Source organism: Sodiomyces alcalophilus (assembly GCF_042370955.1).
Source record: "Sodiomyces alcalophilus JCM 7366 unplaced genomic scaffold ACRALscaffold_1, whole genome shotgun sequence".
Lineage (NCBI taxonomy): Eukaryota > Fungi > Ascomycota > Sordariomycetes > Glomerellales > Plectosphaerellaceae > Sodiomyces > Sodiomyces alcalophilus.
This window is the reverse complement of record NW_027263532.1, coordinates 7,708,717-7,734,129: the sequence shown is the minus strand read 5'-3', so window position 1 is coordinate 7,734,129 and position 25,413 is coordinate 7,708,717. Positions and strand designations below refer to the sequence as shown.

The following is a 25,413-nucleotide window of genomic DNA, read 5'->3' as shown; positions in this document are numbered from 1 at the left end:
GAGAGCTATTAATAGCTTTAAGCTGATAAGCTAACGTATTAGACGTATATAACTAACGTTTCTAGGGAGCTATAATACTAAAACATAGGGGCTAGTATAGGTCGGGGACTAGGTACGGGAATACTTTTATTATTAATCTATATAAATAAAAGGTATATTATTATTAATAGTTATTATTAGTCTTATAGAAGATAATCATAATAAGCTACTTTAGATATTGGATTAACGAAACTAAGAAACCGCCGGGGACCTTGCATAACATAATAAAAAGACCTCTGGGAGACTTATAATAAACTACTAAGATAACGCCTTACGAGTTACTATAATACTATAATAAGGAATAACTTATAGATAGAGCTTTAGAATAAGGCTATTATAATAATTACTTCGAATAGGTAAAGAGGAGAAAAGGAAAAAAAATAATAAGCTAGGAGGGCTAGCTAAGATATATTCTATAATAGTTACCGGACCTCGAGTAGATTCTACGTGGTTACTCCTGCCTACTCTACGATCTAGGTATGCCTACTATATCAGGAGCGCACTTATACTTTATTATTTAGATAATAATAAAGCGTCGCGTGCACTCCTTTAAGTATATAGGCTTTATATTTAGCTAGGCAGTATAATTATTTACGGAATATTTATAAGGCCTTTAACGATAGTTTAAAGGCGGAGCGTTAAAGGATCTATAAAGCTTTATTTATGCTTTATTATAATAGCTTAGAGGTTTAGGAAGGTTAATCTTTATATTTATATTTATCTCTAGCTTAATAAGTTATTTATAAATAGTCTTATAGTGGGGTAGTAATATAGCCTGGATACGAATAGCGGCTTATAAGCTAGAAGCCTGGTATAGGCTAATTTAAGCTGTTTATAGCCGGGTACCGCCCCGGGCCGAGTCGTCTCTTTGAGTGCCGTGTCCGGGGGATAAGAGTTAGACAGGAGAGGGTCCTTATAAGAGTACCCGGTTAACTATATCGCTGCTAGGGGTATAAGTACTAGAAAAGGGGGCGTGATATCACGGGTATAACTTATCGAAGTTAGGGCCAGCCTAAATAGGAGGAGATAATATATCTTAATAGTTACGAAGCGGATTGGATAGAGTTATAGTACTTAGAAACGGATAGCTAAGTCGGCCCCGGGATTAATACTATCTGGGCTAACCTAGTATAGTATAATAGGGAGGATTACCGGCGGATAGATCGTGGTCCTGAGAATATCTTCGAGGAGATTCCCTAAGGTTCTCGGGAAGAAGGCTCTGGTTATCTATAAAAAGGATAAGTAAAGCTGAACTCCTGACTTAGAAGTCCAGCGAATAATTTAACTCTTAATTTAACCTATTAGTTTACCCTGCCTTCTTAATTATCTTATAATATCTCTTTACTCTTTACACGAAAACCCCTGCCACTGGGCCCGGAATAACCCGTTCCGACCCTGCTTCGGGCCAGCCTATACGATACTACCTAGGTAGCCTTAAGTTTAAAGTATAGTATATACACTGCGTCGGACGTAGTTCCTATAGAGATATTAGTAATACTGCTTTAACGACTTTAGCTTATTAAGGAGCTATGAGGTAGACTAATAAGATACCGAGCCACGCTGGTTTAGTATATCTAAATCCTAGTATTTTATATACAAAAACCCCTGCTCTTAATATATCTACTTATATCCTCTTCCGTTTATTATTATAATACTATTAGTTTTTTGTTTAGCTCCGTAAGTATCTCTTAATATAATTAAACAGGGGTTAGATAGTATAAACTTAGTATAGTATTTAGGAGCCTTATCGCTCTTATTATAGCCCCACCGTTTAGTGGGTCGTATATATAAATTATTATTTCGTATATAATAAATAGATAATCCCTATATTTAATCACTATTAGTAGTAATATATCACTATTAATAGTAATATCTTATTAGATTTACTATACTAACAGGAATAGCCCGTGTATTTAAACTAGTTAGTTATTTTATAACACTTAAATAACTAATAAAATATCCTAAAGTATATAATAGGGTAACTTTTATAGATACTTTTTATTCCTAGTTACTATAGACTTTACTACTTAGGGTCACTATACTAATATACCTAACCACTAGGGTATAATAGTATAGTATTAACCCGTGTTAGCTAATAGGCCGTTTAATAGAATCCATAGTATATTAATATAATTACGGACTATAACATTATAAGGCTATTATATTACCGTTATAAGGCTAGACCGTCCAAACCTCCCCACCTTTTCTCTTTTTCTCGCGGGCAGGTATTAACCTTTTAGAACCCTGCTGGAGGTGTACGCCCGAACTCAGCTCCTTGGGCCGCCATGGATTCCTCCAGTTTCAAGAACCAGCTGGTCTGCCGATACGACCTTCGTCTCATGCACCGCGGGGGTGCCAAAGGCTGACTTGGCTGGGCTGGCATGATTCTCGAGCTGGTCGTCTGTGGCCCGTAGCAGTTGCCAGGTAAAGGTAGCTACGTGTTTCTCGGGTGTCCTTCCGCGCTCGTGGCGGTCCAGATCCGATACTGCTCCATGCTTTTGTATCTCCTCTTCTTCGACGCTTCATTCTTCACCGCGGCCAGCGCTGTCTTCGTTACTGTCCTCGCCACTGTCTTTGATGTTGCTAACTGCATCGGCCCTTTGGCTTCTTCCAGGGCCGCTCCTTCGAACTCTTTGATAGGCCTCGTTGGTCGTCAGAGCCCGCTCGCCCACGAAATCGTGGCCCGTCCACCCCTTCGAACACTGCGGGCATTGCTTGCCGCGTTGCGTCCTCCAGAAAACCTCTTCGCATATGTCGTGCAAGCGTACAGTGCATTCCTTTTCCGCGCATCGCTGGCCGTGTGTGACGATATTCTTGCAAGCCTCGCAGAACTTGATCCGCTGCCATTCTCCCGGAGCTGCCTCGGGGTCGTTGAAAGACTCTACAAGCCACGACCTCAGCTCCATCAGCGCCCTTGGGCTGAGGCTATAGCGTCCCGTCGACGATTTCTCAAGCCAGCCTTGGCCGACCAGCTCGAACAGCATCTTCTCCACTTCGCTATGCTTTAACCCCCTATCGGAAGACTGGGCACGTGCCTGCGTGCCCTCACACCTCTCGCCATGCCCCTCTTCTTCGTGAATGCGTCGCGGCGGCCTCGCCAACTTGATTGCATCCATCTCGCTAAGGGACATGACCTCCATGCGCTGAGTGTTGTACTTGTCGAACATGGCGACCAACATACGCCTGACGAAGCTGATTTCCTCGGCCGTATACGTCGTGGCAAGTCGCGTCAGTAGGTCCGACGTGGTGTTGACGAGAACGAAAAGCGACTTCTTGGTGACCTGGTGCACGGTGCCCCTGATCTCGTAGTCAAAAAATGAGATGGCGTGCGACGCTGCTTCTATGAGCGAATCGAAATCGTCCCGTGTAACCTGATCTGGGGCCACTGGCTCATTCTCATCGATGCTGAAAAGTGCTGCGAGGATCGGCCGTGCTTCGTCGTATGATATTGTTCCCCGGGCCATAAAGGTCTGCAGGAAGGCCCGGTGGCTGTGGTTGTAGTCTTGCGGGATGGGGATCATGGCCACAATGCTGTGTTGCTTCTCCCTATATCTAAAGGATTCGGCTGTTGAAGGAAAGAGTGACTTGACTTATCCCAGGAAGCTTAGACGTTTTGGTCCTAGGCGTGGAAGTGGAAGCCATCATGTATACGTTATATAAAAAACGCAATGGGTGTAAACCCTAGCCACACGCTATAAAAGGTATATAATACTTATAGGAAAGGGACTCTCTAGGGAGACCTTATATTTCCATAAAGAGACCTTATACGTGACTTTTTTATAGGGCCATAACAAAGCTATAAAGCTCCCTAAGTATCCTATATAATTTATATATACAGCTTAAGTAGATACCTGTCTTTAATATTTCTATTTATAGGGATATTTTTTAGATTATTCCTATAATGCCCGGTTATAGTGCTTTAGTGGCTACGATTCGAATCTATAAGTAAGTACTATTATTCCTATACCCCTTTCCTTCCCCATACTAGATAACTTAAGGGCCAGTTTTAGGCTGCTTATGCCTTAAAAAAGTATAAGGATATTCCGACTAGGGTCCTATATTAACAGCCGGTAACACCCGCCCGCTCATACCGCCTATACCTAGATACTTTTATATATAATTTAATTAGGGAGGACTTATTCCGACTAGGGCATTTGTTTATTCCGACTAGGTCTCTATTTTCATAGCCGGCGCCAGCCGCCTACGATTATCTTTTTTTTTTGGTTTGTTTTTTGTTTTTTTATTAATTGGATTAATTAGAAAATTTTCTATCTACCACATAACCACGATATCGTCTTTTTTATGCTTCACAATTATCTATCTATCTTTAACGCCTAATAACGTTAGAATAGCGCTTTTACCGCCTTAGTTTTTTAACCTTAGATACGACGATATTACTAACGAGTAGGCCCGCGACCCATCGGAATAGGAACTCGACAAGGAAAGGGCTCGCCAGCGGCAGGCGGATTACCGCCCGGTTTTCAGAAGAGCAGGATCGGCCTCGTGGCCGGGGTCGCGGTCGGGGCCATGGCAGAGCTCGTGGACAACGTGGAGGGCGAGGGCGAGGACAAACACAGCCAAATTTAGTGGGAAACACCTCAACGCAAGCTGGATCTTAGTCGGGAAGGGATAAGGCTATACGCAGGCTATAGGAAGAGCTAGGACGGCGTTAGTAGTTACGATAGGAAGATAGCTCTTATAGCTAATTAATTAGCTAATTGACGATCGTATCTAAGGGCAAAAAGACGACCCGAACGCTACTGTTTATATTAAACTAATTAATCTAAAAAAAAAAGAAAAAAAAAAGATAATAGTTGGCGGCTGGCGCCGGCTGCAAAAATAGGACCCCAGTCGGAATAAACAAATGCCCCAGTCGGATTAAGTGCTCCCTTTAATTAAATCGTCGCGACGATACGCTTAATTAATCGTAGCGACGATACCGACGATACACTTAATTAATCGTACCGACGATACCGACAATACACTTAATTAATTATAGCAACGATACGCTTAATTGATTATACGTGTCTATAAGTATCTAGGTACCAAAGGAAGTATTAGCGGCTAGCGTCAGGCGTTATTACTACCGCCCCGGTCGGAATATCCGATTACCCTAGTCGGATTATCCTTACCCTTAAGAAATCCCTAACTTTAGGGAATATCGAGTAGTGGAGTAAGACCAGTCTAGTATAAGGCGTGTATATAAAAAGAGGTGCGGTACTTTAGCGGCTTTATGGCTTTATCATGGCCTTATAAAATCCCGCGAAGAAGTTACATAGAAGATCTCTCTATGGAAATATAAGGTCTCCCTAGAGAGTCCCTACTTATACCCTATAACCCCTGTTTTATTATATTAAAGGGACTTTCGCGGTTTACCTTTTTAGGAAATTCAAAAAGGTTTAAGAAACGTATCTTTAATAATAGCGCCTATATATATAATACGATGCATATTAGTAGCATATTCGTATATTATATATTATCCTGGATCCGATTCTAATCCCTAGTGAATATTAGGTTCGAATAGCGAAAATATCAGATACAATAAGTGTCCGGTCCCCGAGCAGTCCTAAAAAGAGAAGAAGGACGAGGATAGAGACGGGAAGGACGATATCAGTTAAGTTAATACTACGTTAAGAAGCTATAAGTTAGAGTAATAGGGTACTTAGTCCCCCTTATTCGGTATATCTAAAACCCTGTCTTTTATATACAAGATGCCTTCTTTTAATATACCTACTTATACTCTATCCGCTTATTATCGCGGTACTATTAGTGTATTTGGATCCGTAAGTACACCATCTACAATTAAACAGGGGTTAGAGGGTATAAAGTAGAGGTCTATTACTCCGACTATGCCACTTAGTTATTCCTACCTTATAAAGCTATAATTAACCGAACCGAGCTCTAAAGATACTCAGATTGCCTTAATTTCTAGCCGTAGGCTACTATAGGATTAAGGCATCTATATGCTATGTCTTAGCTAAATCTAGCTAATCGGAATCCCCTTTGAGTAGCTTGCTTTATACGGAAGCCACGTATACTCTCGTGACTACTAGCCTATAACCTCCCAGACTCAAGACCGCACTGCGTAGCTATGCTAGTATAGCTATAGTTATATAACTCATTAGTTTTATTATATACTCCCTATTTCGAGCTTTTCACTTAACAACACTCGGAAAATGCCTAGGCTGGAATGAGTTTGTAATTATAATAGCTTTAAAGGGGCTATTTATTGAAAAGCTATGAATGATTCGAGATAATCCAGGATATATTGGTTATCGTGGATAACCTCCGTATATATTAAGAATACAGTTCCTAGAATAGAAAAGGAGAAAGAGAGGAAGAGAGAGGGAGGAAGTAGATATATATAGAAAAAGGAATAAAGAAGAGAAGGATACTGTATTACGCAGTAGACTTAATATAAGCTTTCTGTATTACGCAGTAGACTTAATATAAGCTTTTTACCTTACGCAATATTTATTGCAAACAGCGTATAACTTAATTGCGTAAAAAAATAAGCGATCGATCTATTAATTTAATTAACTCTATCGAAATCTCTGATCGTAGTGCTAAAATCCTGCCTTTATTCCTGCGACAGGTCTAATCTCACTTTCGGACCCGGAATAACCCGTTCCGAACCTGCCTTATGCCAGCCTATACGACACACCCCTCTAACTAAATAACTATTCGGCAGTTATTTAGTTAACGTTATTCATAGGCTTCTTCTATCGATATATCCCCTTCTATAACGTCCACGTAGCTTCTATCGAACTTCTCTTCCAGCTCTTCTAAATACTCCAGTAAGATCTCCTCTAGCTTATTTATATAGAGACGGCCCTGTATATCTATCACTCCTACCTATTTCCTGGAGCTTATAAAGTTTTCTCTAGATAATACCTTCGTTAACCTATTAACGATTATATTAGCGATTACCACATAGCTGACTTTAATCCTTCTATACTACTACGCCTCTTATAAGCAGCTATTATATATATCTATATACAGTAATCGTATTCTTAATTAAGCGGTCTCCGCTATTAGTAGGCGTATCGTTTATCTATTATCGTATCGAATCCTTAATCATGGATTATTAAATATCACGTCTATCGCCTCTAATAACCTCTTCGTGAATATCCCTTCCTTCGCACCTTATATAAGCGAGAGCAGCTCCGCCTCTATCATTAAAGTTATAGCTATTACTTACTTACTAGCTTACTAGGCTACTATGCCTCCGAATAGGCGTATTATAAATACCTGACAACTCTTTCGATTAATTAAATTATCCGTAAAGGACGCGTCGGTGAACACCTCGATAGAGTCGTCTCTACCTAACTCCAGGGTATAGGTTTATATAGCCAGCAGATATCGGATTAAGTAGTCGGCTACTTCGTGATACTAACGGCTTAGGTTGATATTAAATCAGCAGAGTCGAGATACTATAAACACGATATCGGGACGTGATATTATTACCGCGTATAGAACGGATCCTATTTTATATTAATGGCTTTTAATAGTAATAGACTTTCCTACGTATAGCAGTAGCTCTGCCGGCTTTATAGGGCTTATAAGCTTATAGTTAGATACCGTTAATAATAGATATCCCACCTTGACGATATAATCGCGTTATGATAACTAAATCTTACTCGAGAGACGGTCCCGAATAACCTTAATACTAAGGAACCACTATAGTGGCTGCCCGCCTCATAGAGCGTAATACTCTTAGAGGCTCGCGATAGCTTATTATATCTCTTTCTTAAAGTCTTCCTTAAAGCCGATTATAATATCGTCTATATAAAATAATAGGATTAGCCCACGGCGTATAAAGCAGCAGGGCTCTTACGGCACTATCTTAATCCGTCCCTTTTTAGCACTTCTATAATATACTTTTGCCATAGTAATAGAGACTCCCGCAGCCCGTACAACGCCTTCTTCAGTAATAGTAATTAACCCGGCACCGTAGTCCCGGGCGGTAGCCGTGTATATATATCGTGTAGCAGGGGCGCGTGTATAAACGCGTTAACGATATCGTATTATATTAAGGATAGATCGAAGCGGGCGGCGATTACTATTAACGATCTAATGGAATAACTGGCGAGAGTAGTAGTATATATATCTTCTAACGAGTCTTAATACTATTAATCTCCGCGGACCACTAATCTAGCCTTATACTTGTATAAAAAGCCGTGCTTATTACACTTATAGGTCATAACGTATAGATATCCGAGCACTTAATGCCTCTTCGCCCTGTTCTTTAGCACCATAATCCACGAGCATATCTCTTTATAACTCTTTAGGTGATCCCTTTAGGCTTATCGGAAAAGGAACTCGTATAGGTGACTTTTAAGGTTTTATTGATTTTTCGGAGGGGCCGGCAGTTACTTACGGTATATGTTACGGGGTCTCTTAAGTGCCTTTTTAATTTTCGACTTCGTTAACGGCTTACTACTTAAATTACGAACTAATAGCGCGTGTTTTCCTGCGTTAAAAGCGGAGATCTAGACGTGATTACTACTATAGCTTCGAAATTTAGCTCCCCGCTGCTCTATAAGCATATAGCCCGTAAAAGCAGCCGCTATAAGCCCTGCCTAAGGAGGGGTTTTTAGTAGAGTTAGAAGGTGACTATTATCCAGGTATTAGTAATTAAGGCAGGGTATTCCGACTATACTATTTAGATATTCCGACTGTAGTTCTGATATGGGCCCACTTTCTTCGTATTTTGGAGTGATAGACACAGCTACAGTTATAAACCACTCTAACGCCTTTTAACGCCTTTTAACGCCTTTTAACGCTTTAGATTAATTTAATCGCTTAGATTAATTTAATCGCTTAGATTAATTTAATCGCTTAGATTAATTTAATCGCTTAGATTAATTTAATTCCTTAGATTAATTTAATCGCTTAGATTAATTAAAGGCAGTAACTAAAATGATTTTGACTGCTCGATTAAGAATAGCGATTCTATTTCGTATCTATTTACCACTAGTTAGGGCGTCTTTATAAAAACTAGTTCCCCGTCACTTATCCTTATATATCCAGCCTACTCCTGCTGCTGCTCCTGTTATTATTATTATTATTATTATTATTATTATTCTAAGGCAACGAAATAGGTGGTAGAAGCGTAATCGCGTTATTAATTAAAGTAGACTAAGGTTATCCGTGATAATAGCTTAAATAGGTTAAATTAGTGATCGTAACTTTGTGTATATGTGTATAGGGTCTAGGACTGTCAGGGGTTTTCGTGTAAAGAGTAAAGAGACGTTATAACATAGTTAAAAAGGCAATATAAACTAATAGGTCGAATTAAGAGTTAAATTATTCGCTGAACCTCTAAGTCAGGAGTTTAGCTTTACCTATCCCTTTTATAAATAACCAGAGCCTTTTCCCCGAGAACCTTATAGAATCCCCTTAAAAGCATTCCTAGGACCATAATCTATCCGCCGGTAGTCCTCCCTAATATACTATACTAGACCGGCCCGGATAGTACTAGTCCCGGAGCCGATTCGACTATCTATCTCTAAACACTATACCCTATCTAATCCCCTCCGTAACTATTAAAATATATTATTTCCTCCTATTTAGGCTATCCCTAACTTTAATAAATTATACCCGTGATATCACGCCCCCTCCTCTAGCGCTTATATCCCCAGGAGCGATATAGTTAACCGGGTACCCTTATAAGGACCCGCTCCCGTCTAACCTATATCCTCTAGATATAGCTCCGGAAAAGACGACTTAGCCCGGGACGGCACCCGACTACGAATAGCTTAAGTCAGCCTATACCAGGCTTTTAGCTTATAAGCCACTATTCGTATCCAGGTTATAGCTATCCTACTATAGGGCCTTTTATAAATAACTTATTAAAGCCAGAGCTAAATATAATATAAAGATTAATCTCCCCCTAAACCTCTAAACTATTATAATAAAGCCTATATAAAGCTTCGTAGATTCTTTAACGCTCCGCCTTTACGCTATTATTAAAGGCCTTATAAATAATCTATAAATAATCGTATCGCCTAGCTAAATATAAAGCCTATAGACTTAAAGGAGTGCACGCGACGCTTTATTATTATCTAAATAATAAACTATAGGTACGCTCCTAATATAGCAGGCACACCTAGATTATAGAGTAGGCAGGAGTAGCCACGTAGGCTCCACTAAAGGTCCGGTAACTATTATAGAATATATCCTAGCTAGTCCTCCTAGCTTATTCTTATTTTTTCCTCTTCTCTTCTTTACCTATTTAAGTAACTATTATAATAGCCTTATCTAAAGCTTTATCTATAAGTTAATCCTTATTACTATATCTTGGCTACTCGTAAGGCGTTATCTTAGCGGTTCGCCTCGAGTTCTTTAGGGGTCTTTTTATCGCGTTACGCGAGGTTCCTAGCGGTCCCTTAGTTCTGGTAGTTCTAACACTTAAGTAGCTTATTATAAGTATCCGTTATTCGATTAACAATAACTCTTAATAATAATATACCTTAATCCCGCGTAGAATAATAATATAAGTGATTATCGTGTATACTTCCTAAGCTTAACTAACCCCCGCATTCTAGCATAGCCCCTTAGAAGCGTTAGTTGCATACGGCTAATAAGTTAGCTCGTCTACTTAAGCCTACTAATAATTCTCCCGCTAAAAAGCCCGTTACTCCTCTAAAAAACCGTAAGAAGGCCGGCGGTGGCCTTAATACCGCCACTAATAAGTCTCCTGTTATTAAGGACGGCGTTATTAAAAAGACCACTAAAAAAGGTGCCACTAATAACGGGCTAACCATACCCGGTATAGCGCCTAAGGCGCCTACTAAAGTAAAGGGGCCGGCCGCACCTAGTCCGGAGTCACTTATAACTCCTACTAAAGCGCGCCCTAATAATAATAGGTTAACTATACCCGGTACGGTTATTAATGCGCCCACTAAAATAAAGGGGTTAGCCGTACCCGGTATAGAGTCGCTTATAACTCCTACTAAAACAAGGGGCTCTGCCCTCCCTAATAAAAATACCCTTAACAGGGTTAGCTATAAAGCTAAGGAAGTGCTAAACAAGTTATTCCTAGCGTTCGACTTAGATAATAGGTCGGCTAGTAGTCCATCCACTACTAACTAAAAGACTCTAATCGGATGTCTAGCTAACTACGATAACGATAACGACGATATCGACGATAGTATTATTAACTACGATAAGAATATAACTATATCGGGTAACGCCGATAGTATCCTCTATATTAGTAATAATAAGAGCGAAGATAATAACTTCGTCCCTAGTAAAGGTAAAAGCTCCCTAGGTAATAATATCTTCGCTAACGATAATGTTACCGATAAAGGTCCGGCGGCTAATAGCGGCGATAACGGCGCTACGCCTTCTAATAACGGCAATCCCTCGGGCCTTTACCCGGTCCAGGAAATAGTTATAGGGGGCGATCTCCGTGACCCTCCCTATTAGCCGTGCTACTCGGGTTTCCTTAATATTATCTTAGATAGTTAAGGCCCTATTATCTTTCGTTTATACTGTACCTCTAGCCGATAATCGTTTAAATACTATTACTATTAAAAGGACTAGAATAGTAAGAAATACGAAAAGGTATAGTTATACTCCCCGCCCGCTATAGACCGCCCCGGTATACTAACCTATTCCTAGATAAATCTTTATACTACTTATACCGCCGTCGCTATATAAAAGGCGCTTATAGATACGGTTAGATATAATGGATTTACTAATAAAAAACTTATAAGTTATCTCTCCCCTTTTTCGTTTATATACTCGCGCTAACTCTTTTCTGCTAGTATACCGCCTATAAGCTCCAGGGGGAGCTACGCCAGACGTATACTAATAATCAGCACTATAACTACTAAGGCTTTAATACGGCTCGGTATAAGCATCGTCGGGCGGACATAGTTACGGAGGCTTAAATTACCTTATATAATATTTAGGCCCGGGAGTCCTGGAAGCAGATAAAGGCTTTTCGTTAAATTTATAACCTCCTACGGGTCGCTAGCGGCGTTAAGACTAACGGTAATAGTAATAATAAGCGGTATTGCGTTAGTTTATAGGTATAGGATAAAAAATAGATCTAATAATCCTATATAGGCGGGCGCCGTGTATACGTAGTATAACCACTACTATTTTATTTTTAGCGTTTAGGATATAATATAATAAATTAGTAAAGATAAAGATAGTAATAAGACCCTCCGGGGTCATAATATAATAAATTAATAATAACGACGAAGGACCCTATAGGGTTATAACAGTCTCTATACTTTTCACGCCCTCTCCCCTTACTAATTATAATATTCCTAAAAAAGTTCCTTTAGGATATACTGCCTTAGTTCCTAGGTATTATCCTTATACCTATAATCCGCCTATTTAACTAAATACTACCTCCTTTTCCTATTAAACCAATAAGCTAAAATCTCCTCCACCTTATACTCCTCCGACTCCTATAGCTCTATATCCACCTCTATAGGCTTAGGAGCCTGACTATCGTACGACCGCCAGGGCTCTAATAAAAAGATCAGGAAAATATTATAAATCTTTATTGACTACGGGAGATCCAGCTTCTAGGCGAGACTATAATAACCGATAACTAAGATAATACGGTACGGCCAAAGGTACTTATCCGAGAGTTTCTTACTAGGCCGTTTTTACTTAATATTTTTTAAGGAGACTAAGATATAGTCCCCTATATTAAACCGGTATTAAGTCCGTCCGGTATTATAAAACCTCTTATAAGACTCTTAAGCCTTCCGAATAAAGGTTTTATTACTTAACGATTAGCGATCAGGTACTTTACCTATTATTTAACGGATACCGCCCTAATATCTAACGATTTAAGTAACCGGATATCGTTAGGGCTATAAGGCTTATAGCCTATTAACGCCACGGAGGGCGTCTACTTAATTACCGAGTACTACGCGGTGTTATAGGTAAACTACGTAAAGGATAGCTTATCTACCTAGTCGGTCTACTCCCGCGAGTAATAACTATAAAGGTAATACTCGATACTCTAATTCTAATACTTAGTCTAGCTATCGGTTTAAGGGTAGAACGTAATAGATATCCTATAGTAAACACCTAAAAGACTATATAGCGTCCTTTAAAACTTACTCGTAAATAAAAAGCCCTGATTTAAAATAATACTATCCGGTAACCCGTAAACACTAAAGACTCTTACCTATAGGATATCGGCTAAACCTTCGGCGGTTAGTATACTATCATAAGGGATATAAAGGGAATTCTTCGTATAATAATAAACCACTATAAGGATTATATCCTTCTTCTTTCCGCCCTAATTAATAGGAAGGAGACCTATAATAAAATTAATTAAGATCTTCTAGAATAAATAAAATAGAACTAAAAGACTCGCGAATAGGCTATAAGGCTTATACTATCTCCCCTTAGTCCTCTAATAAACCCTATATATAGGCATAAACTTCTTTATATCCCGGGATATATACTCCTAATAAAACGAGTCCGAAATCCTCTTAATCGTTCTGCCGGAACTATAGTATTTAGCGGTGGGCTTATCGTAAAAGGCCTATAGGATCTTTTTCCTTAACCCCTATATATTCAGGATAAAAAGGCGACCTCTGAAAAGGATTAGGCCCTCTTTATCTTTTAACCACGGGTTAGATAACCGGTCCTCCCTAGATAAAGAAATATAAAAAGGATTCTCCCTCTAGGTATTAGTAACCTCCTCCTTTAAACTTAGTGATAAGTCCTCGGAGACCCTAGGTGCTCTATCCGCCTCCACCACCACTCTTAAGACAAACTCTCGGGTAAACCTCTTAACCGGCTTTTAACGCTCCGCGTCTAGGTCCGCCTAATCGGAAATATACTATAGCTTCCGCGATAAACTATTAGCTAGATTCTAAGCTCCCGGCTAGTGCTTAATCTTAAAGTCGAATACTAATAGCTCCTTTAGCTATTGTTAAACTGAATGAAGGAAAACCCACTGTTATTAGGCAATATTAAGTTGTGGCCCCACATCGGAAGGACAATTATCCGAAGGGTACATCTTACAATGTATTTAGACCTAGCACACAAGTTTCCTTTGTACACGTGGAAGATAGACAATACAACGCTTTCACCTCTCTTCTGTTTGCTCGAGATACAGTACGACAGCTATTATATATACTATGGCTTAATCTTTAGCTTATCTATTAGGTACCGATAATTAAGGTAGTCTATTAGAACTTCTACTAAGGTCTAGCTATAGGCTAGGTAATGCCTTTAATACCGGAATACCTTAATAATAGCTATTATCTCCGTGTCTAGAGTCGAATAGTTTAACTCCGCACCCCTAAGCTTCCTTAAAAAAATACGATAGGATATTATACCCGATCTATATACTAACTAATTACCGCCCCTAAAGCAAACCCCGATATATCCGGCTTTAGTCGAATAGGTAACTTAGGATTAAAATACCGTAAAACCGGAGCCTCCTAAAACCTTTAGCGTAACTTATCGAAAGCCTCCTTCTCCCTCGTAGATAATATAAACACCCCCTTTACTCCACTCTTCTTCGTTAAGTCTAAAAGCGGCGTTATAATCTTTAAATAGTTCTTAATAAAACGCCGGTAAAACCCAGTAAAACCCAGGAAGATTTAGATAGTCTTTGCCGAGTTCGGCTCTTACTAATCGCGGATAGCCTTAACCCTAGACTAATCTATATAAACCCTATCTACTCTAATAATAAACCCTAGGAACTCCACCTCTTAAGTCTCGAATATATACTTCTCGGGATTCGCGTATAATAACTACTCCCTTAACCTCCCTAAAACCTCCTTAACGTATACTCGATAAACCTCGAGGTCCTTACTATAAATTAAGATATCGTCCAAATAAACTATATAAATCGTATCGACTAGCCCACTTAAGGCCTAGTTAATATACTATTAAAAACTAGCTAGGGTATTAGTAAGCCTAAAGTGCATAACTATATACTTTAAATAACTATAACAAGTCCTAATAGCTATCTTCTACTCGTCGCCGGGTCGTATATAAAATCGATAATAGGCGTCCTTAAGGTCTAGCTTAGTAAAAACCTTTAATAATAAAAGCCGGTCTATATAACGGGAGCGGCGTGCGGTCTTTATAAGTAACCTTATTTAACCCCCGATAATCTATATATAGTCTTAACTTCCTACCCTTCTTCGGTATAAAAAGAATAGGAGTACCCGTAGGGCTAATAGAATAACGAATCTAACCTTTAGCGAGGGCGCCCTAAAGGTACTCCCGTAACGCCGCTAACTCCTCCTCTACTAATAGATAAATCGGCCTAAACAAGGGCGTTTTCCCTTCCTCTAACTTAATCCTATAGTCCGATTAATAATAACTAGGCAGCTTACCGGCCTCCTCCACGTTAAATATATCTAAGAACTTATAATACTACTCCGGTATAGCTACTATTAACTCTTCCTAACCTATAAATAAAGGGCCTAAGGGGTTATCCGGGGGTTCGGGTAATAGTTTAGGTGGAGGAGTAGATATAGTCGTATCCTCTAAGACGTAAACTTAGACACGACTAACCCGCGCTACCTATGCCTTGATAAGCCTAATAGTCACCTTCGCCTTATTCGCAGCCCTTTTTAGCTCCTTCTATAAACCCATAAAGTTTAACTCCTCCTTCTAAATCCAAAATATCTAACTCTTCTTTACCTAATTAACTATTAAGTTATACTTAGTTAACTAGGGGATCCTGAGGATAACCTCCGACCTATCTTTACCTATATCCATAATATAGAATTCTATATACTATATCCGCGTACGATTCTAACTATCTATAATCCGAACTATAGATAAGATCGATCCGAGTATCCAGGTTATATATTCCTTATTTAACCACCTAACTTATTTAGGGGGTCTAGTAATTACTTTACCGGGGGGCACTATACGTTTACCGATAATATTAAAGTCGGTAGCGCTATCCAGAATTATAACTTAACGGTCCTATATATTATTTAGTCGTATATTAAGCTTTACCCTTACTAGACTAAGGGGAGGGTCCGACTTTAACGGTGCGTTATCCTAGGCCTAACCCTATAGGGCTTGGGGTAGGGCCTATACCTAACCTAAAATAGGTCGACTAAGGGCTATAACCTCCTAATTAGGGTTCATAGCTAAGGTAAAACTTTAGCTAGCCCGCCTCTTCCGTAAATAAGAGTAAACAGGTCGAATATAGCCCTCCTCTCCGTATTTATAATATTTCCGAGAGCCTAAGAATTCTAAGGTTCTACTAGGGTTATCCCGCTATTAGGTGGGGGTAGCAGTAATAGCCGCGGTTATAATAATAAGGAGCATAGGCGAGCTTTTATAAAAACCGCTAGCTTAGGATAATAAGAGTTTACTATTAATTCCCCGCTTCCTCTTATAACCCTAATCACGGGATATATATAAGTAATAGCCGCGATCCCGATTAGACGGTTCACCCTTATAAGATAATATAACCTTAGCTTAGCGAGCCGTAACGTTTAGCTCCTAAAAGGTCTTAGGCAAAATTCCCGTAATAATTTAATCACGTAGAGGTCTATTTAATTTAAATATAATAAACTATATACGCCACTTATTAGGAAAGGGGATAGACACGTCGTTAAATAAGGAATCTAACTAATTAAGAAATTAATCGTAGGTCTAACCGGGTTACTAAGAGGTCCGTTCCGAAAAGATCTATTCCGTAACTAATAACTCGCGGGTCTTACTATTAAGTAATTACTTAGTTAAGAAGGCCTTTAGCTTAGCCTATATCGCTTCTATTAAAGAACCATAGGTCCTCCTTTAGTAAGCTCGCTAACAGGACTTCGTGTTTCTCTTAAGGCAGCTAGCGGTAAAATAAACCTTCTTCGCCTCCGTTATAAAGCTAGCTAGATCAAGGTAAAAGCGTTCCTTAATCTCTTTTATACAGGTTCTAAACTAATTGTATAACTTACTATCCTATTTTAGGGTAAGTAGGTTTACCTCAAATACATCGCCGCGACCACCTCGGGGATAATAATAGTTTACCGAGTAAGGGGGTAGGGTAATATCTAGGTCTTCGCTATAACGGATAGCTTCTAGACGCTTTAACTTACGCTCTTACTCCTTACGTTCCTTATAATAGCTTAGGAGGAAATCCAGCTCCTTAGGGAGCAGTTAATCCGTAGGATAAATCTCTAGTTCCTCGATATTATAACGCATACCCGACTAAAGATCAGGTTATAGCTCTATAGTATTAGACGATTAAACCACGGGTATCTTACGCTAAGGGACTATAGGAGGCTTACGCTAAGGTGCTAGAGACGGTTCTGGCTATAGCTCTAGAGGGCCCTATAGGATAGTAGTCTCCTATTCACTAAGTAAAGGTGCGGTGGTATCGGTTCTAGGACCAGGAGATAGCGTGTGCTTATAAACCGATTCGTGATCTTTATCCTTAGGGGGAGCAGTACCAAAGCGCGTGCGAGGAGGTATAGTTATTTATTAGCTAACTAGTAAAGGTGAATTATACTTATAACTCTTAACGGTTATTACACCTATTAAAACGGTTAAGCGAATAATATATTAGGGATTTTTATATAAAAAGTAAAAAGATATTATAACATAATTAAAAAGGTAATATAAACTAATAGGTCGAATTAAGAGTTAAATTATTCGCTAAACCTCTAAGTCAGGAGTTTAGCTTTACCTATCCCTTTTATAGATAACCAGAGCCTCTTCCCCGAGAACCTTATAAAATCCCCTTAAAAGTAGTCCTAGGACCACGATCTATCCGCCGGTAGTCCTCCCTATCACACTATACCAGACCGGCCCGGATAGTACTAGTCCCGGAGCCGATTCGACTATCTATCTCCGAACGCTATACCCTATCTAATCCCCTCCGTGACTATTAAGACACATCATTTCCTCCTATTCAGGCTATCCCTGACTTTAATAAATTATACCCGTGATAAGGACGTAAAAGTTAATTAGTCGGAAAAGTGGACCCACCGGAACTATAGTTGGAATATCTAAGTGGTTTAGTCGGAATATCCTGCCTCTAGTAATTAATCGCGGCCATGGAAGAGTCTTTTTCTAACTCCGGCCTTATAGGCTCTATAAGCTACTCCCACCGTCCCGGCCTCTCGGGCTCTATAAACGATTCTACCACCCAAGCCTCGAGGCCGGTAGGCGTAGCCCTTAGGAGAGGTTCGTTAACCTCGCTACCCGACTAAAGAATAGGCTTAAAGTATACTATAATATATATCTCGGGCGATAACGGCTCGCCTTATTTAATTACGTATATATCTAGTAGGCGAATCTAATTAATAATATCTACTAGCTCTTCTTCCGTTAAGTAACGTAAATTATCATTTAGGGCTTCGAGACTGCCGTTAAAATAGTCTTATTTATTAAAGAGAACCGTACGTGTATAAACGATACGATTACTCCTAAGACCCGGGACCTAGATACGGTAAATATTAGTTAAATCGTATCCTATAAGGTAGCCGATGTAGGCCCGCGGCGCTAGTCGGTTTTAAAGCTTTCTAGATCTTATTAGAGCCGCTCTAGTTATAGGAAAAGCCTTATAACCGTAAGCCCGAAGGTGGCCTAACTACGGCTTACGTTAATAAAGGACTTCGAATAGAGTCTGCGAACTAAGGCGCTGCTTAGGTGTTGTATTTTATGCTAAGCGGCAGATAGGATAACCTTAACCCATAAAGAAGCAGGTAATCGGGAGTGGATTCGTATAGCTTATGCTTTTAGTATAATAACAACTCTAGATCTTTTGGCACCACCGTTCTATACGGGGATCTCTGCTAAAGAGGACTCTACTTAGATACTAAAGCCCTTAGTTAAGCCCTATATTTTATGCGATTATATTAGTTCGTTATTATACTTAAAGACCCGTACCTAGCGGTTAAATTAGCTTTAAACCTATCGGATATATTAGGTTATAACTATATGGATTTCGGAGGCCTTCTTCGATGTTATAACATAGTAGGCTATAAAGGCGCTATATCGATCTATAAAGAATATAATCCGTATATAGCCTTTAGCGGTTAGCTAGAAGTCCGCCAAATCGATCGCCTACCTCTCGCTGGCGTAGCTTAGAGCTATTCAGGTCCGCTAGCTAATCTAACGCTGGATCTTCGATTAAACGCGGGCGTAATAATCTACCGTTCCTAGTCCCTTTAGTTTAACGTCCTATAACTACTCTTTTAGTTACTTTATTATATTAGGGCCAGTATGCCCTAGCCGAAGGTGCTATAGGTTGCCGTCGGCTTAGCTGGCTATTTTCTTAGTCGGTTTTCGAACCGGTAGGATAGAGCATTATTAACCTAGAAGAGTAACAGCTAGGGCATTAGTGACTAGAAGGAGCTTTATAACGGTTTAATCGTAGTGGATACTCATTCTATAGAGGATTAATCGGTCGCGGCGCCTTATATAATCGTTTAGCGGCTCCTAATCCTACTAGTAACTATTCTAACATATCTTCTTATTAAGGACTAGGTTATAGATAAAATCCTTATAGTAGGCTACGTCTTTTAACCGGAACTTAATTAGACCGGCCCTTCCTTCTATTATAATAATAACGTCTTTATATCCTTAAATTAGCACCGTTATAGTGCCGGCGATTATAACGTTACTAGGACTAGCCGGTCTATAATCCGTAAATCTGCTTTTATTATTAAAAACGTAGGAGGTGGTACCTAAGTCTAATATAGCAGACTATTATAAAGGATATATAGCGGCTAATAAAGAAAGGCGAAGCCGTCATTATGCAGAACGGCTCAGGCAGTATAATCTCGGACAAGTCTTCGATAACAGGTATGCTTAAGACCACGAAGTGTATATAACCAAAATAACACATATAATAAGGAGACCTTTAGAAAATGTTCCTAGAGGTGCGCGCTGCTCTGATCAGGGCAACGTAGCTTAAACAAAGTGAATATAATAAACGTGGCAAAACTTAGGGTTAAAAGGATAATAATTATATAGGATAATAATCATCCTCTGTATCTAGGTAGCGTCGCTATGTATATATAATATATAAGATAAAATAAAAAAGCGCGCGCGTCCTATAACGTTACGTGATATCCTAATAATATAGCACTAGGTCTCCGATCCACCCCTCTATAATCGGCCCTAGTTATCTTACTTACGTCCTTATAGCTATAATAACTCTAAATATAATCAGGTTACCCTAATTAAGCTAAGTATAATCTAGCAGAACTATTCTAAAACTTATTTATGCTTACGGAGAGTCCGTCCGCCGATTATATAATCCTCTTTCTTAGTATATACTCGCTTTATAATAGCCGTAACTATATCCTTATCCTACTTAATTCTAGTATTATATCGTAGCTATCCTTCCTAGGGGATCGCTTATAAAGGTGGTATATATAAGGAGCTATTAATAGCGGTATCGTAAAGTGTCGCGCGGTAGATACTATTATATAAATAGACCTAGTTATCTCAAGAGAATAAGCTAGGTCTAATCGGGCCACCACGAGAGTCTATAGGCCGAGGGTTATATAGTCTATAGAATAGGTAACTACGAGATATCTTAATACCCTTATCTTACTCCTCTATATCCTTAATCTATTTAGTTTAGATCTTAATCTTCTAAGGCTTTACTAAGACTTTCTTTAGCGATATTTAAATAATCTCGTAACTATTTAAGTTAATACTAGTAAACTTAGAAGATTTAGAGGACTTAGGAGTCTTCTTAGGACTCTTCGTGACCTTAGTAATCTTCTTAGGCGAGACCGGTGCTAAGGGCTTCTTAGAGATAGCCTTAGGTATCTTAGGACGCACCGGGATATTAGTATCTTTCTTAGGCTCCTATAACTTAGGAGTACTCGTAACTAGGGCCTAAGTCTTCTTCTTAGCCTAATTAGAGGAACCAGGGGCAGCGGGCTTAGACTTAATAATAGGTTTATTAATAGGGGTATAACCTATGCTTTTAGAAGGCGGTGGTAGAGGGGACTAAGAGACTACCGGGACCGCTAGTATCTTCTAATAGCCGAAACCGAGAATTACTCTAATACAGGATAGCTATTCTTCCTTAATATAATAAGTATAAGCTACACTATTATTTCCGTAGCAGCGTCCCTATATAAACCGATAAATCTTTAAGCTCTAAGGGAATAGGTATCCCTCCTAGATAACGGCTTATATCTACTCGATAATAAAGAGGCCGTATAAGTGATTATCTATTTAGCGAGGACCGGGAATAATATAGAAACGGCGGGTAAGGCTAAAGACGGCCTTATTAGGCGTATTAATACTACGTAGCTAACCTATAGCGTACTTAAATAACTATAAAAGGCGATTTTTAGTATTACTAGTATTCTAAATACTATTATACCCGTATATACACTATATCTCTTAATCTATAATCAGACTAATAAAATAATTATCGAAGTAATAAATAATAGGGACGAGGCGACTTCTCTTAATACGGTTAATTGCCTTAAGCGGCTAAGGAGAGTAAATCGGCGTCCGGCTATTTAGCTCCTAGTAAGGCGTAATATTAATCTAAGCTACGGGATAGCTATCCCCTTATCTACGCTTAAATATTACACGTATTATATCTTCTAAACTACCCTTCTCTAGCCACCTTTTATTTATTAGGTTATAATACGTCCTAAATAATAACTAAACTATAGGATAAGTATCCTAGGACCTCTCGCTAAATATACTTATTATAGGGATATAAGGGAGTATTATATTAATAGTGGCAGCGTTAAGTTCGCTATCCATAGTATTCTTAAGGAGGCGTTAGACTACGCGTATATTATCTTTAGGCTGCTAAGGGAAACCTATAAAGGGGGTAGCGTTATTAGGAACGTTAAATAAACGATACGGTAGACCTTACTAGGGGAATACCTATCGGCTATTATTAGGGTCGCTAACACAACGGGGGCGCGTGGTCTTATTAATAGTAATATAAATAGCGGGTACAATATTAGCGGTAAGGACGGGACCGGGGGGGGCCGGCTCCTAGTAGTTAGTAAGGGATATAGATATTCTTAATATCTTTATTAGCCTAATCACGGTAAGGTATAGACGGCGGAGACAGGAAAAATATATAAGGGCGGCGGGGCAATAAATAGTAAAGAAATGGATAGCAGGAGTAAGTTAGAAAAACGAACTTAACGATATAGGAAAAAAAGGAAGAGAGGGAAAACGGGTTAACTAGGGCTAGTAATAGGGGATATATATCCTTTATTAACGTCTAATATTTCTAGGCAGTGCCTCCCTTATAAGACTGGCTTTAACTAGAGTTTCTATTATAGCAGCTAGTTAAATAGGGTCGTGATTATTAAAGAAAGGGTAATCCTAATACTATTTACGGTTTTTAGATAAAGGTAACTTAGTAAATTAGGCGCGGGATCTAAATACGGAAGTCGGCTTACCGTGTAACCGATCTAATTAGACGGAAAGATTAGATAGTACCTTTTCTATTATACCTATAGTCGCGACTATATAATAAAGCGACGTAAGGAAGGTAATCGTGAATCAGGCTTAAAGCCTGATCTTTTTAGTAACTTAAAATAGGCTGTTTATTTAACTACGCCTCCTTAAGTCACTAAAACTATAAATCGCTAGGCCACGTTACCTATCGTTAAGGGATATAAGGCGGAGGGCTGCCGGCTAGAGGCGTATCTTTTAGGCTCTACGTCTTTATATTATTATATAATTCGATATCGTGTTTCCCTTAAACTTCTTATTAATAATAATAATAAGATTATCGATATATCTACTAAAGCTCTAATCACGGGGCTTAATAACCTTAGCTCTTATAAGCGTAAGAAAGCCGTGGCTTATTAGGAGTCGGTCTATCCTATACCGTACTTCTAGTCTAAGACACGACTTATCGTAGGTACAGTTAATAAGTATAATGTTTTTACGACGGTCTAAGATATAGTAGTGAGTTCTTTTTACGCTTTTTATCGTGTTGCCCTGATTAGGGTAAGCTAATATTATAGATATAGGTAAACTCGTACTTTATTTAGTACGAAGGGGCTAGTAAAGGTGGTGTATCGTATATCGAGCTAGATTTCGTGGGCTAGGTTATCTAAGGTGACTTTAAGGCTAAAGTTATAGGCCGGGTATAGGATAGCCTGCTAAATCTCGCTAACAGAAATATAGAACAGGAGCTATTTAAGAAGGTAAGGTCTAGTAATAGTTCGTCTCTATTTCGTCGCCGTGTATTTATGCCTAAGGACCTTGCTGGTCTATAAAGGGAGTATATTATAAAGATAGTAACCCGGGCTTACGCGGTTAAAGCCCTGATTATCTAAGGGTTCGGGGTTATTAATAAGGTGCCGCGTTAGAGTTATAAGGAACGGTGGTCGGCTATAAGTAATCGGGTTAATAATAAGATCACTTATCCTTTCTTCGAGTACGTATCGCTTTAATATAACGATCGATTTCCGGACTACGCTAACTGCTATTTTTATAAGACTACTTACACGTATCGTAATAAGGGACTTTAAAAGCAGTTCTATTAGTCTAATTAGGAGGTCTTATAGCCGGATAGTAACTATATAGGTATTAGTTACTCTAATCTATATACTAAAGACTTACTAGTACTACCGTAGTCCGTATACGACGATAAGATACGTCCACGGCTATCGCCTCGATACGGCGTCTTTATAGTAAGCACTATTACTCTATACTATAAAAGTGCTTAGTAGATACGTAACGTTTATAGAGGAAGGGGTCTTAAACCGTGGGACTATATAATAGCATAGGTCCCTGTGTTAGCATATAAATATAAGGACGACCTTAAGAAGTTCTGTTATACTATTTAGAATAACCCGACGAAAAGGGATTAAGAAGAGACGGTGGAGTAGTATTATATCCCCTTTATCTCTAGGGCTTAGGTTTAGCGGTATAAGTCGGAAATATACGGCCTTAGTAATAGCGACTATAAGAGTAAGCCGGAGTAAGATATAAATAGGTGATTCGGGTAGTGATTACTATAATTAGGGTAACGTTAGTGTGATTAGGGCATTTTATTTCGGTGCGCGGCGTAAACGGGTAAAGGAAAGGTAGATAAATAATAAATATATTTAGTGGATATATCTTTATGGTATCCACTTAGTTAATACGTGTAAATAGAAAATAATAATAGTAAAATATAAATAAAAGGAACTAATAAATAAAATAATAAGTAAAAGGGCGTAGAATAGGGTGATTAGGGTAATAAAGGGTAAACAGGAAAGAAATAGGAAAAAGAGCGAGTTAAGGGGTCCTAAAAGTGGTGTTTTTATTTTAAGGGGTAATAGTTAGTTTTCGATAATAAGCAGATAGCGGTGCCTTATATATCCTCGGCCCTAATACTATATATAAGACTCCTATTAAGTATAGTATTACTATAATCAGGTTAACTAGGAAGGAAGTAATAGTAAGGAATAAAGTATAAGGTTCTAGTATAGTCCTTATACTTACTTAGGTTAAAGTCAGGATCTTTAGGGATATAGACTTCGACTCTTCCCGACTATATCGCTTTCCGGAGCTCCGTATCTAAGCTTTTATAATACTCGCCTAGTATATCCCGAAGTCTCGCTAACCGTTATAAGAGTATATTAACGGTCTAATCAGGGGAACCTATATTATTTTAACGCTTATTATCCTCGGCCTTAGTATCTTTATTAGTTAATTTACCTAGGAGGAGGGGTGCTTTAACTAGCTCTTTATCGATAAGGGCGCCGCGGGCAGGGTACGTAATTACTAGTTCTTTAGCGTAGTCCCTTTCTAGTATCGCCTAGTCTTCCGGCTCCTAGTATCCGTCTTTATCCTAAATAAATTTCTTAAGGCGGTTAGCGGTAAAAGTAACGCCCTAAAGCTCTTCCCCTAATAAAGTCGATAACCTAAAGGTTTTATTATCCTAATTAGACGATATAATACGAAATAGGCTATTCTAGCGGTAGTCTAGCTTCTTATCGCGGCTTATATCGATAGCCAGCTTAGTATCGTGCACGAGGATAAGGTCGCCGACTCGGAGTCTTTGCTTATATAGGGTCCTGACTCTCGAATAGTTAATAGAGTCCGTCTTCTACTACCGTTACTTATTAACTATATCGGTAGTAGTCCTCCGGTTAGCTTCTAACTAAGCGAAGGCCCTTAGGCGTAGCTATATCTCTTCCTTAGGGGTCTTAACGCGGCCCTAGTTAAGTACTCTCTAAGTAAGGCAGGTCGTCTTAATAGGCGTAATAGCCTTATAGCTATAAAGGAGGTAAAAGGGGGTCCTTCCGGTGGATACTCGGATAGTCGTGCGGTCCGCGAAAAGGACTATAGGCAGGATCTTATATAATATACCGCGGTAAATCTTTTACTAAATAGCCAGCGTATAGGCGATAGGCTTATATCCTACCTTATTTAGACTATTAGCGGCGGGGGTAGTAGGCAGAGATAACC

General features: G+C 39.1%; 2 protein-coding genes across 2 annotated transcripts; both read right to left on the bottom strand.

Annotated features, from left to right (window-relative positions):
* Positions 1 to 2,145: 2,145 nt before the first annotated feature.
* ACRALDRAFT_1059137 (uncharacterized protein) lies at positions 2,146 to 3,724 on the bottom strand. The gene has a single exon (XM_071015979.1). The coding sequence runs from the start codon at positions 3,558 to 3,560 to the stop codon at positions 2,562 to 2,564; it is 999 nt and encodes a 332-aa protein (XP_070880229.1). The 5' UTR covers positions 3,561 to 3,724; the 3' UTR covers positions 2,146 to 2,561.
* A 782-nt stretch (positions 3,725 to 4,506) lies between these two features.
* ACRALDRAFT_204850 (uncharacterized protein) lies at positions 4,507 to 14,044 on the bottom strand (the record flags this gene model as incomplete). The annotated part of the gene is made up of 2 exons (XM_071021549.1): positions 4,507 to 4,647; positions 14,015 to 14,044. 2 exons carry the CDS (start codon positions 14,042 to 14,044, stop codon positions 4,507 to 4,509), a joined length of 171 nt encoding a protein of 56 aa, XP_070880228.1.
* Positions 14,045 to 25,413: the final 11,369 nt, after the last annotated feature.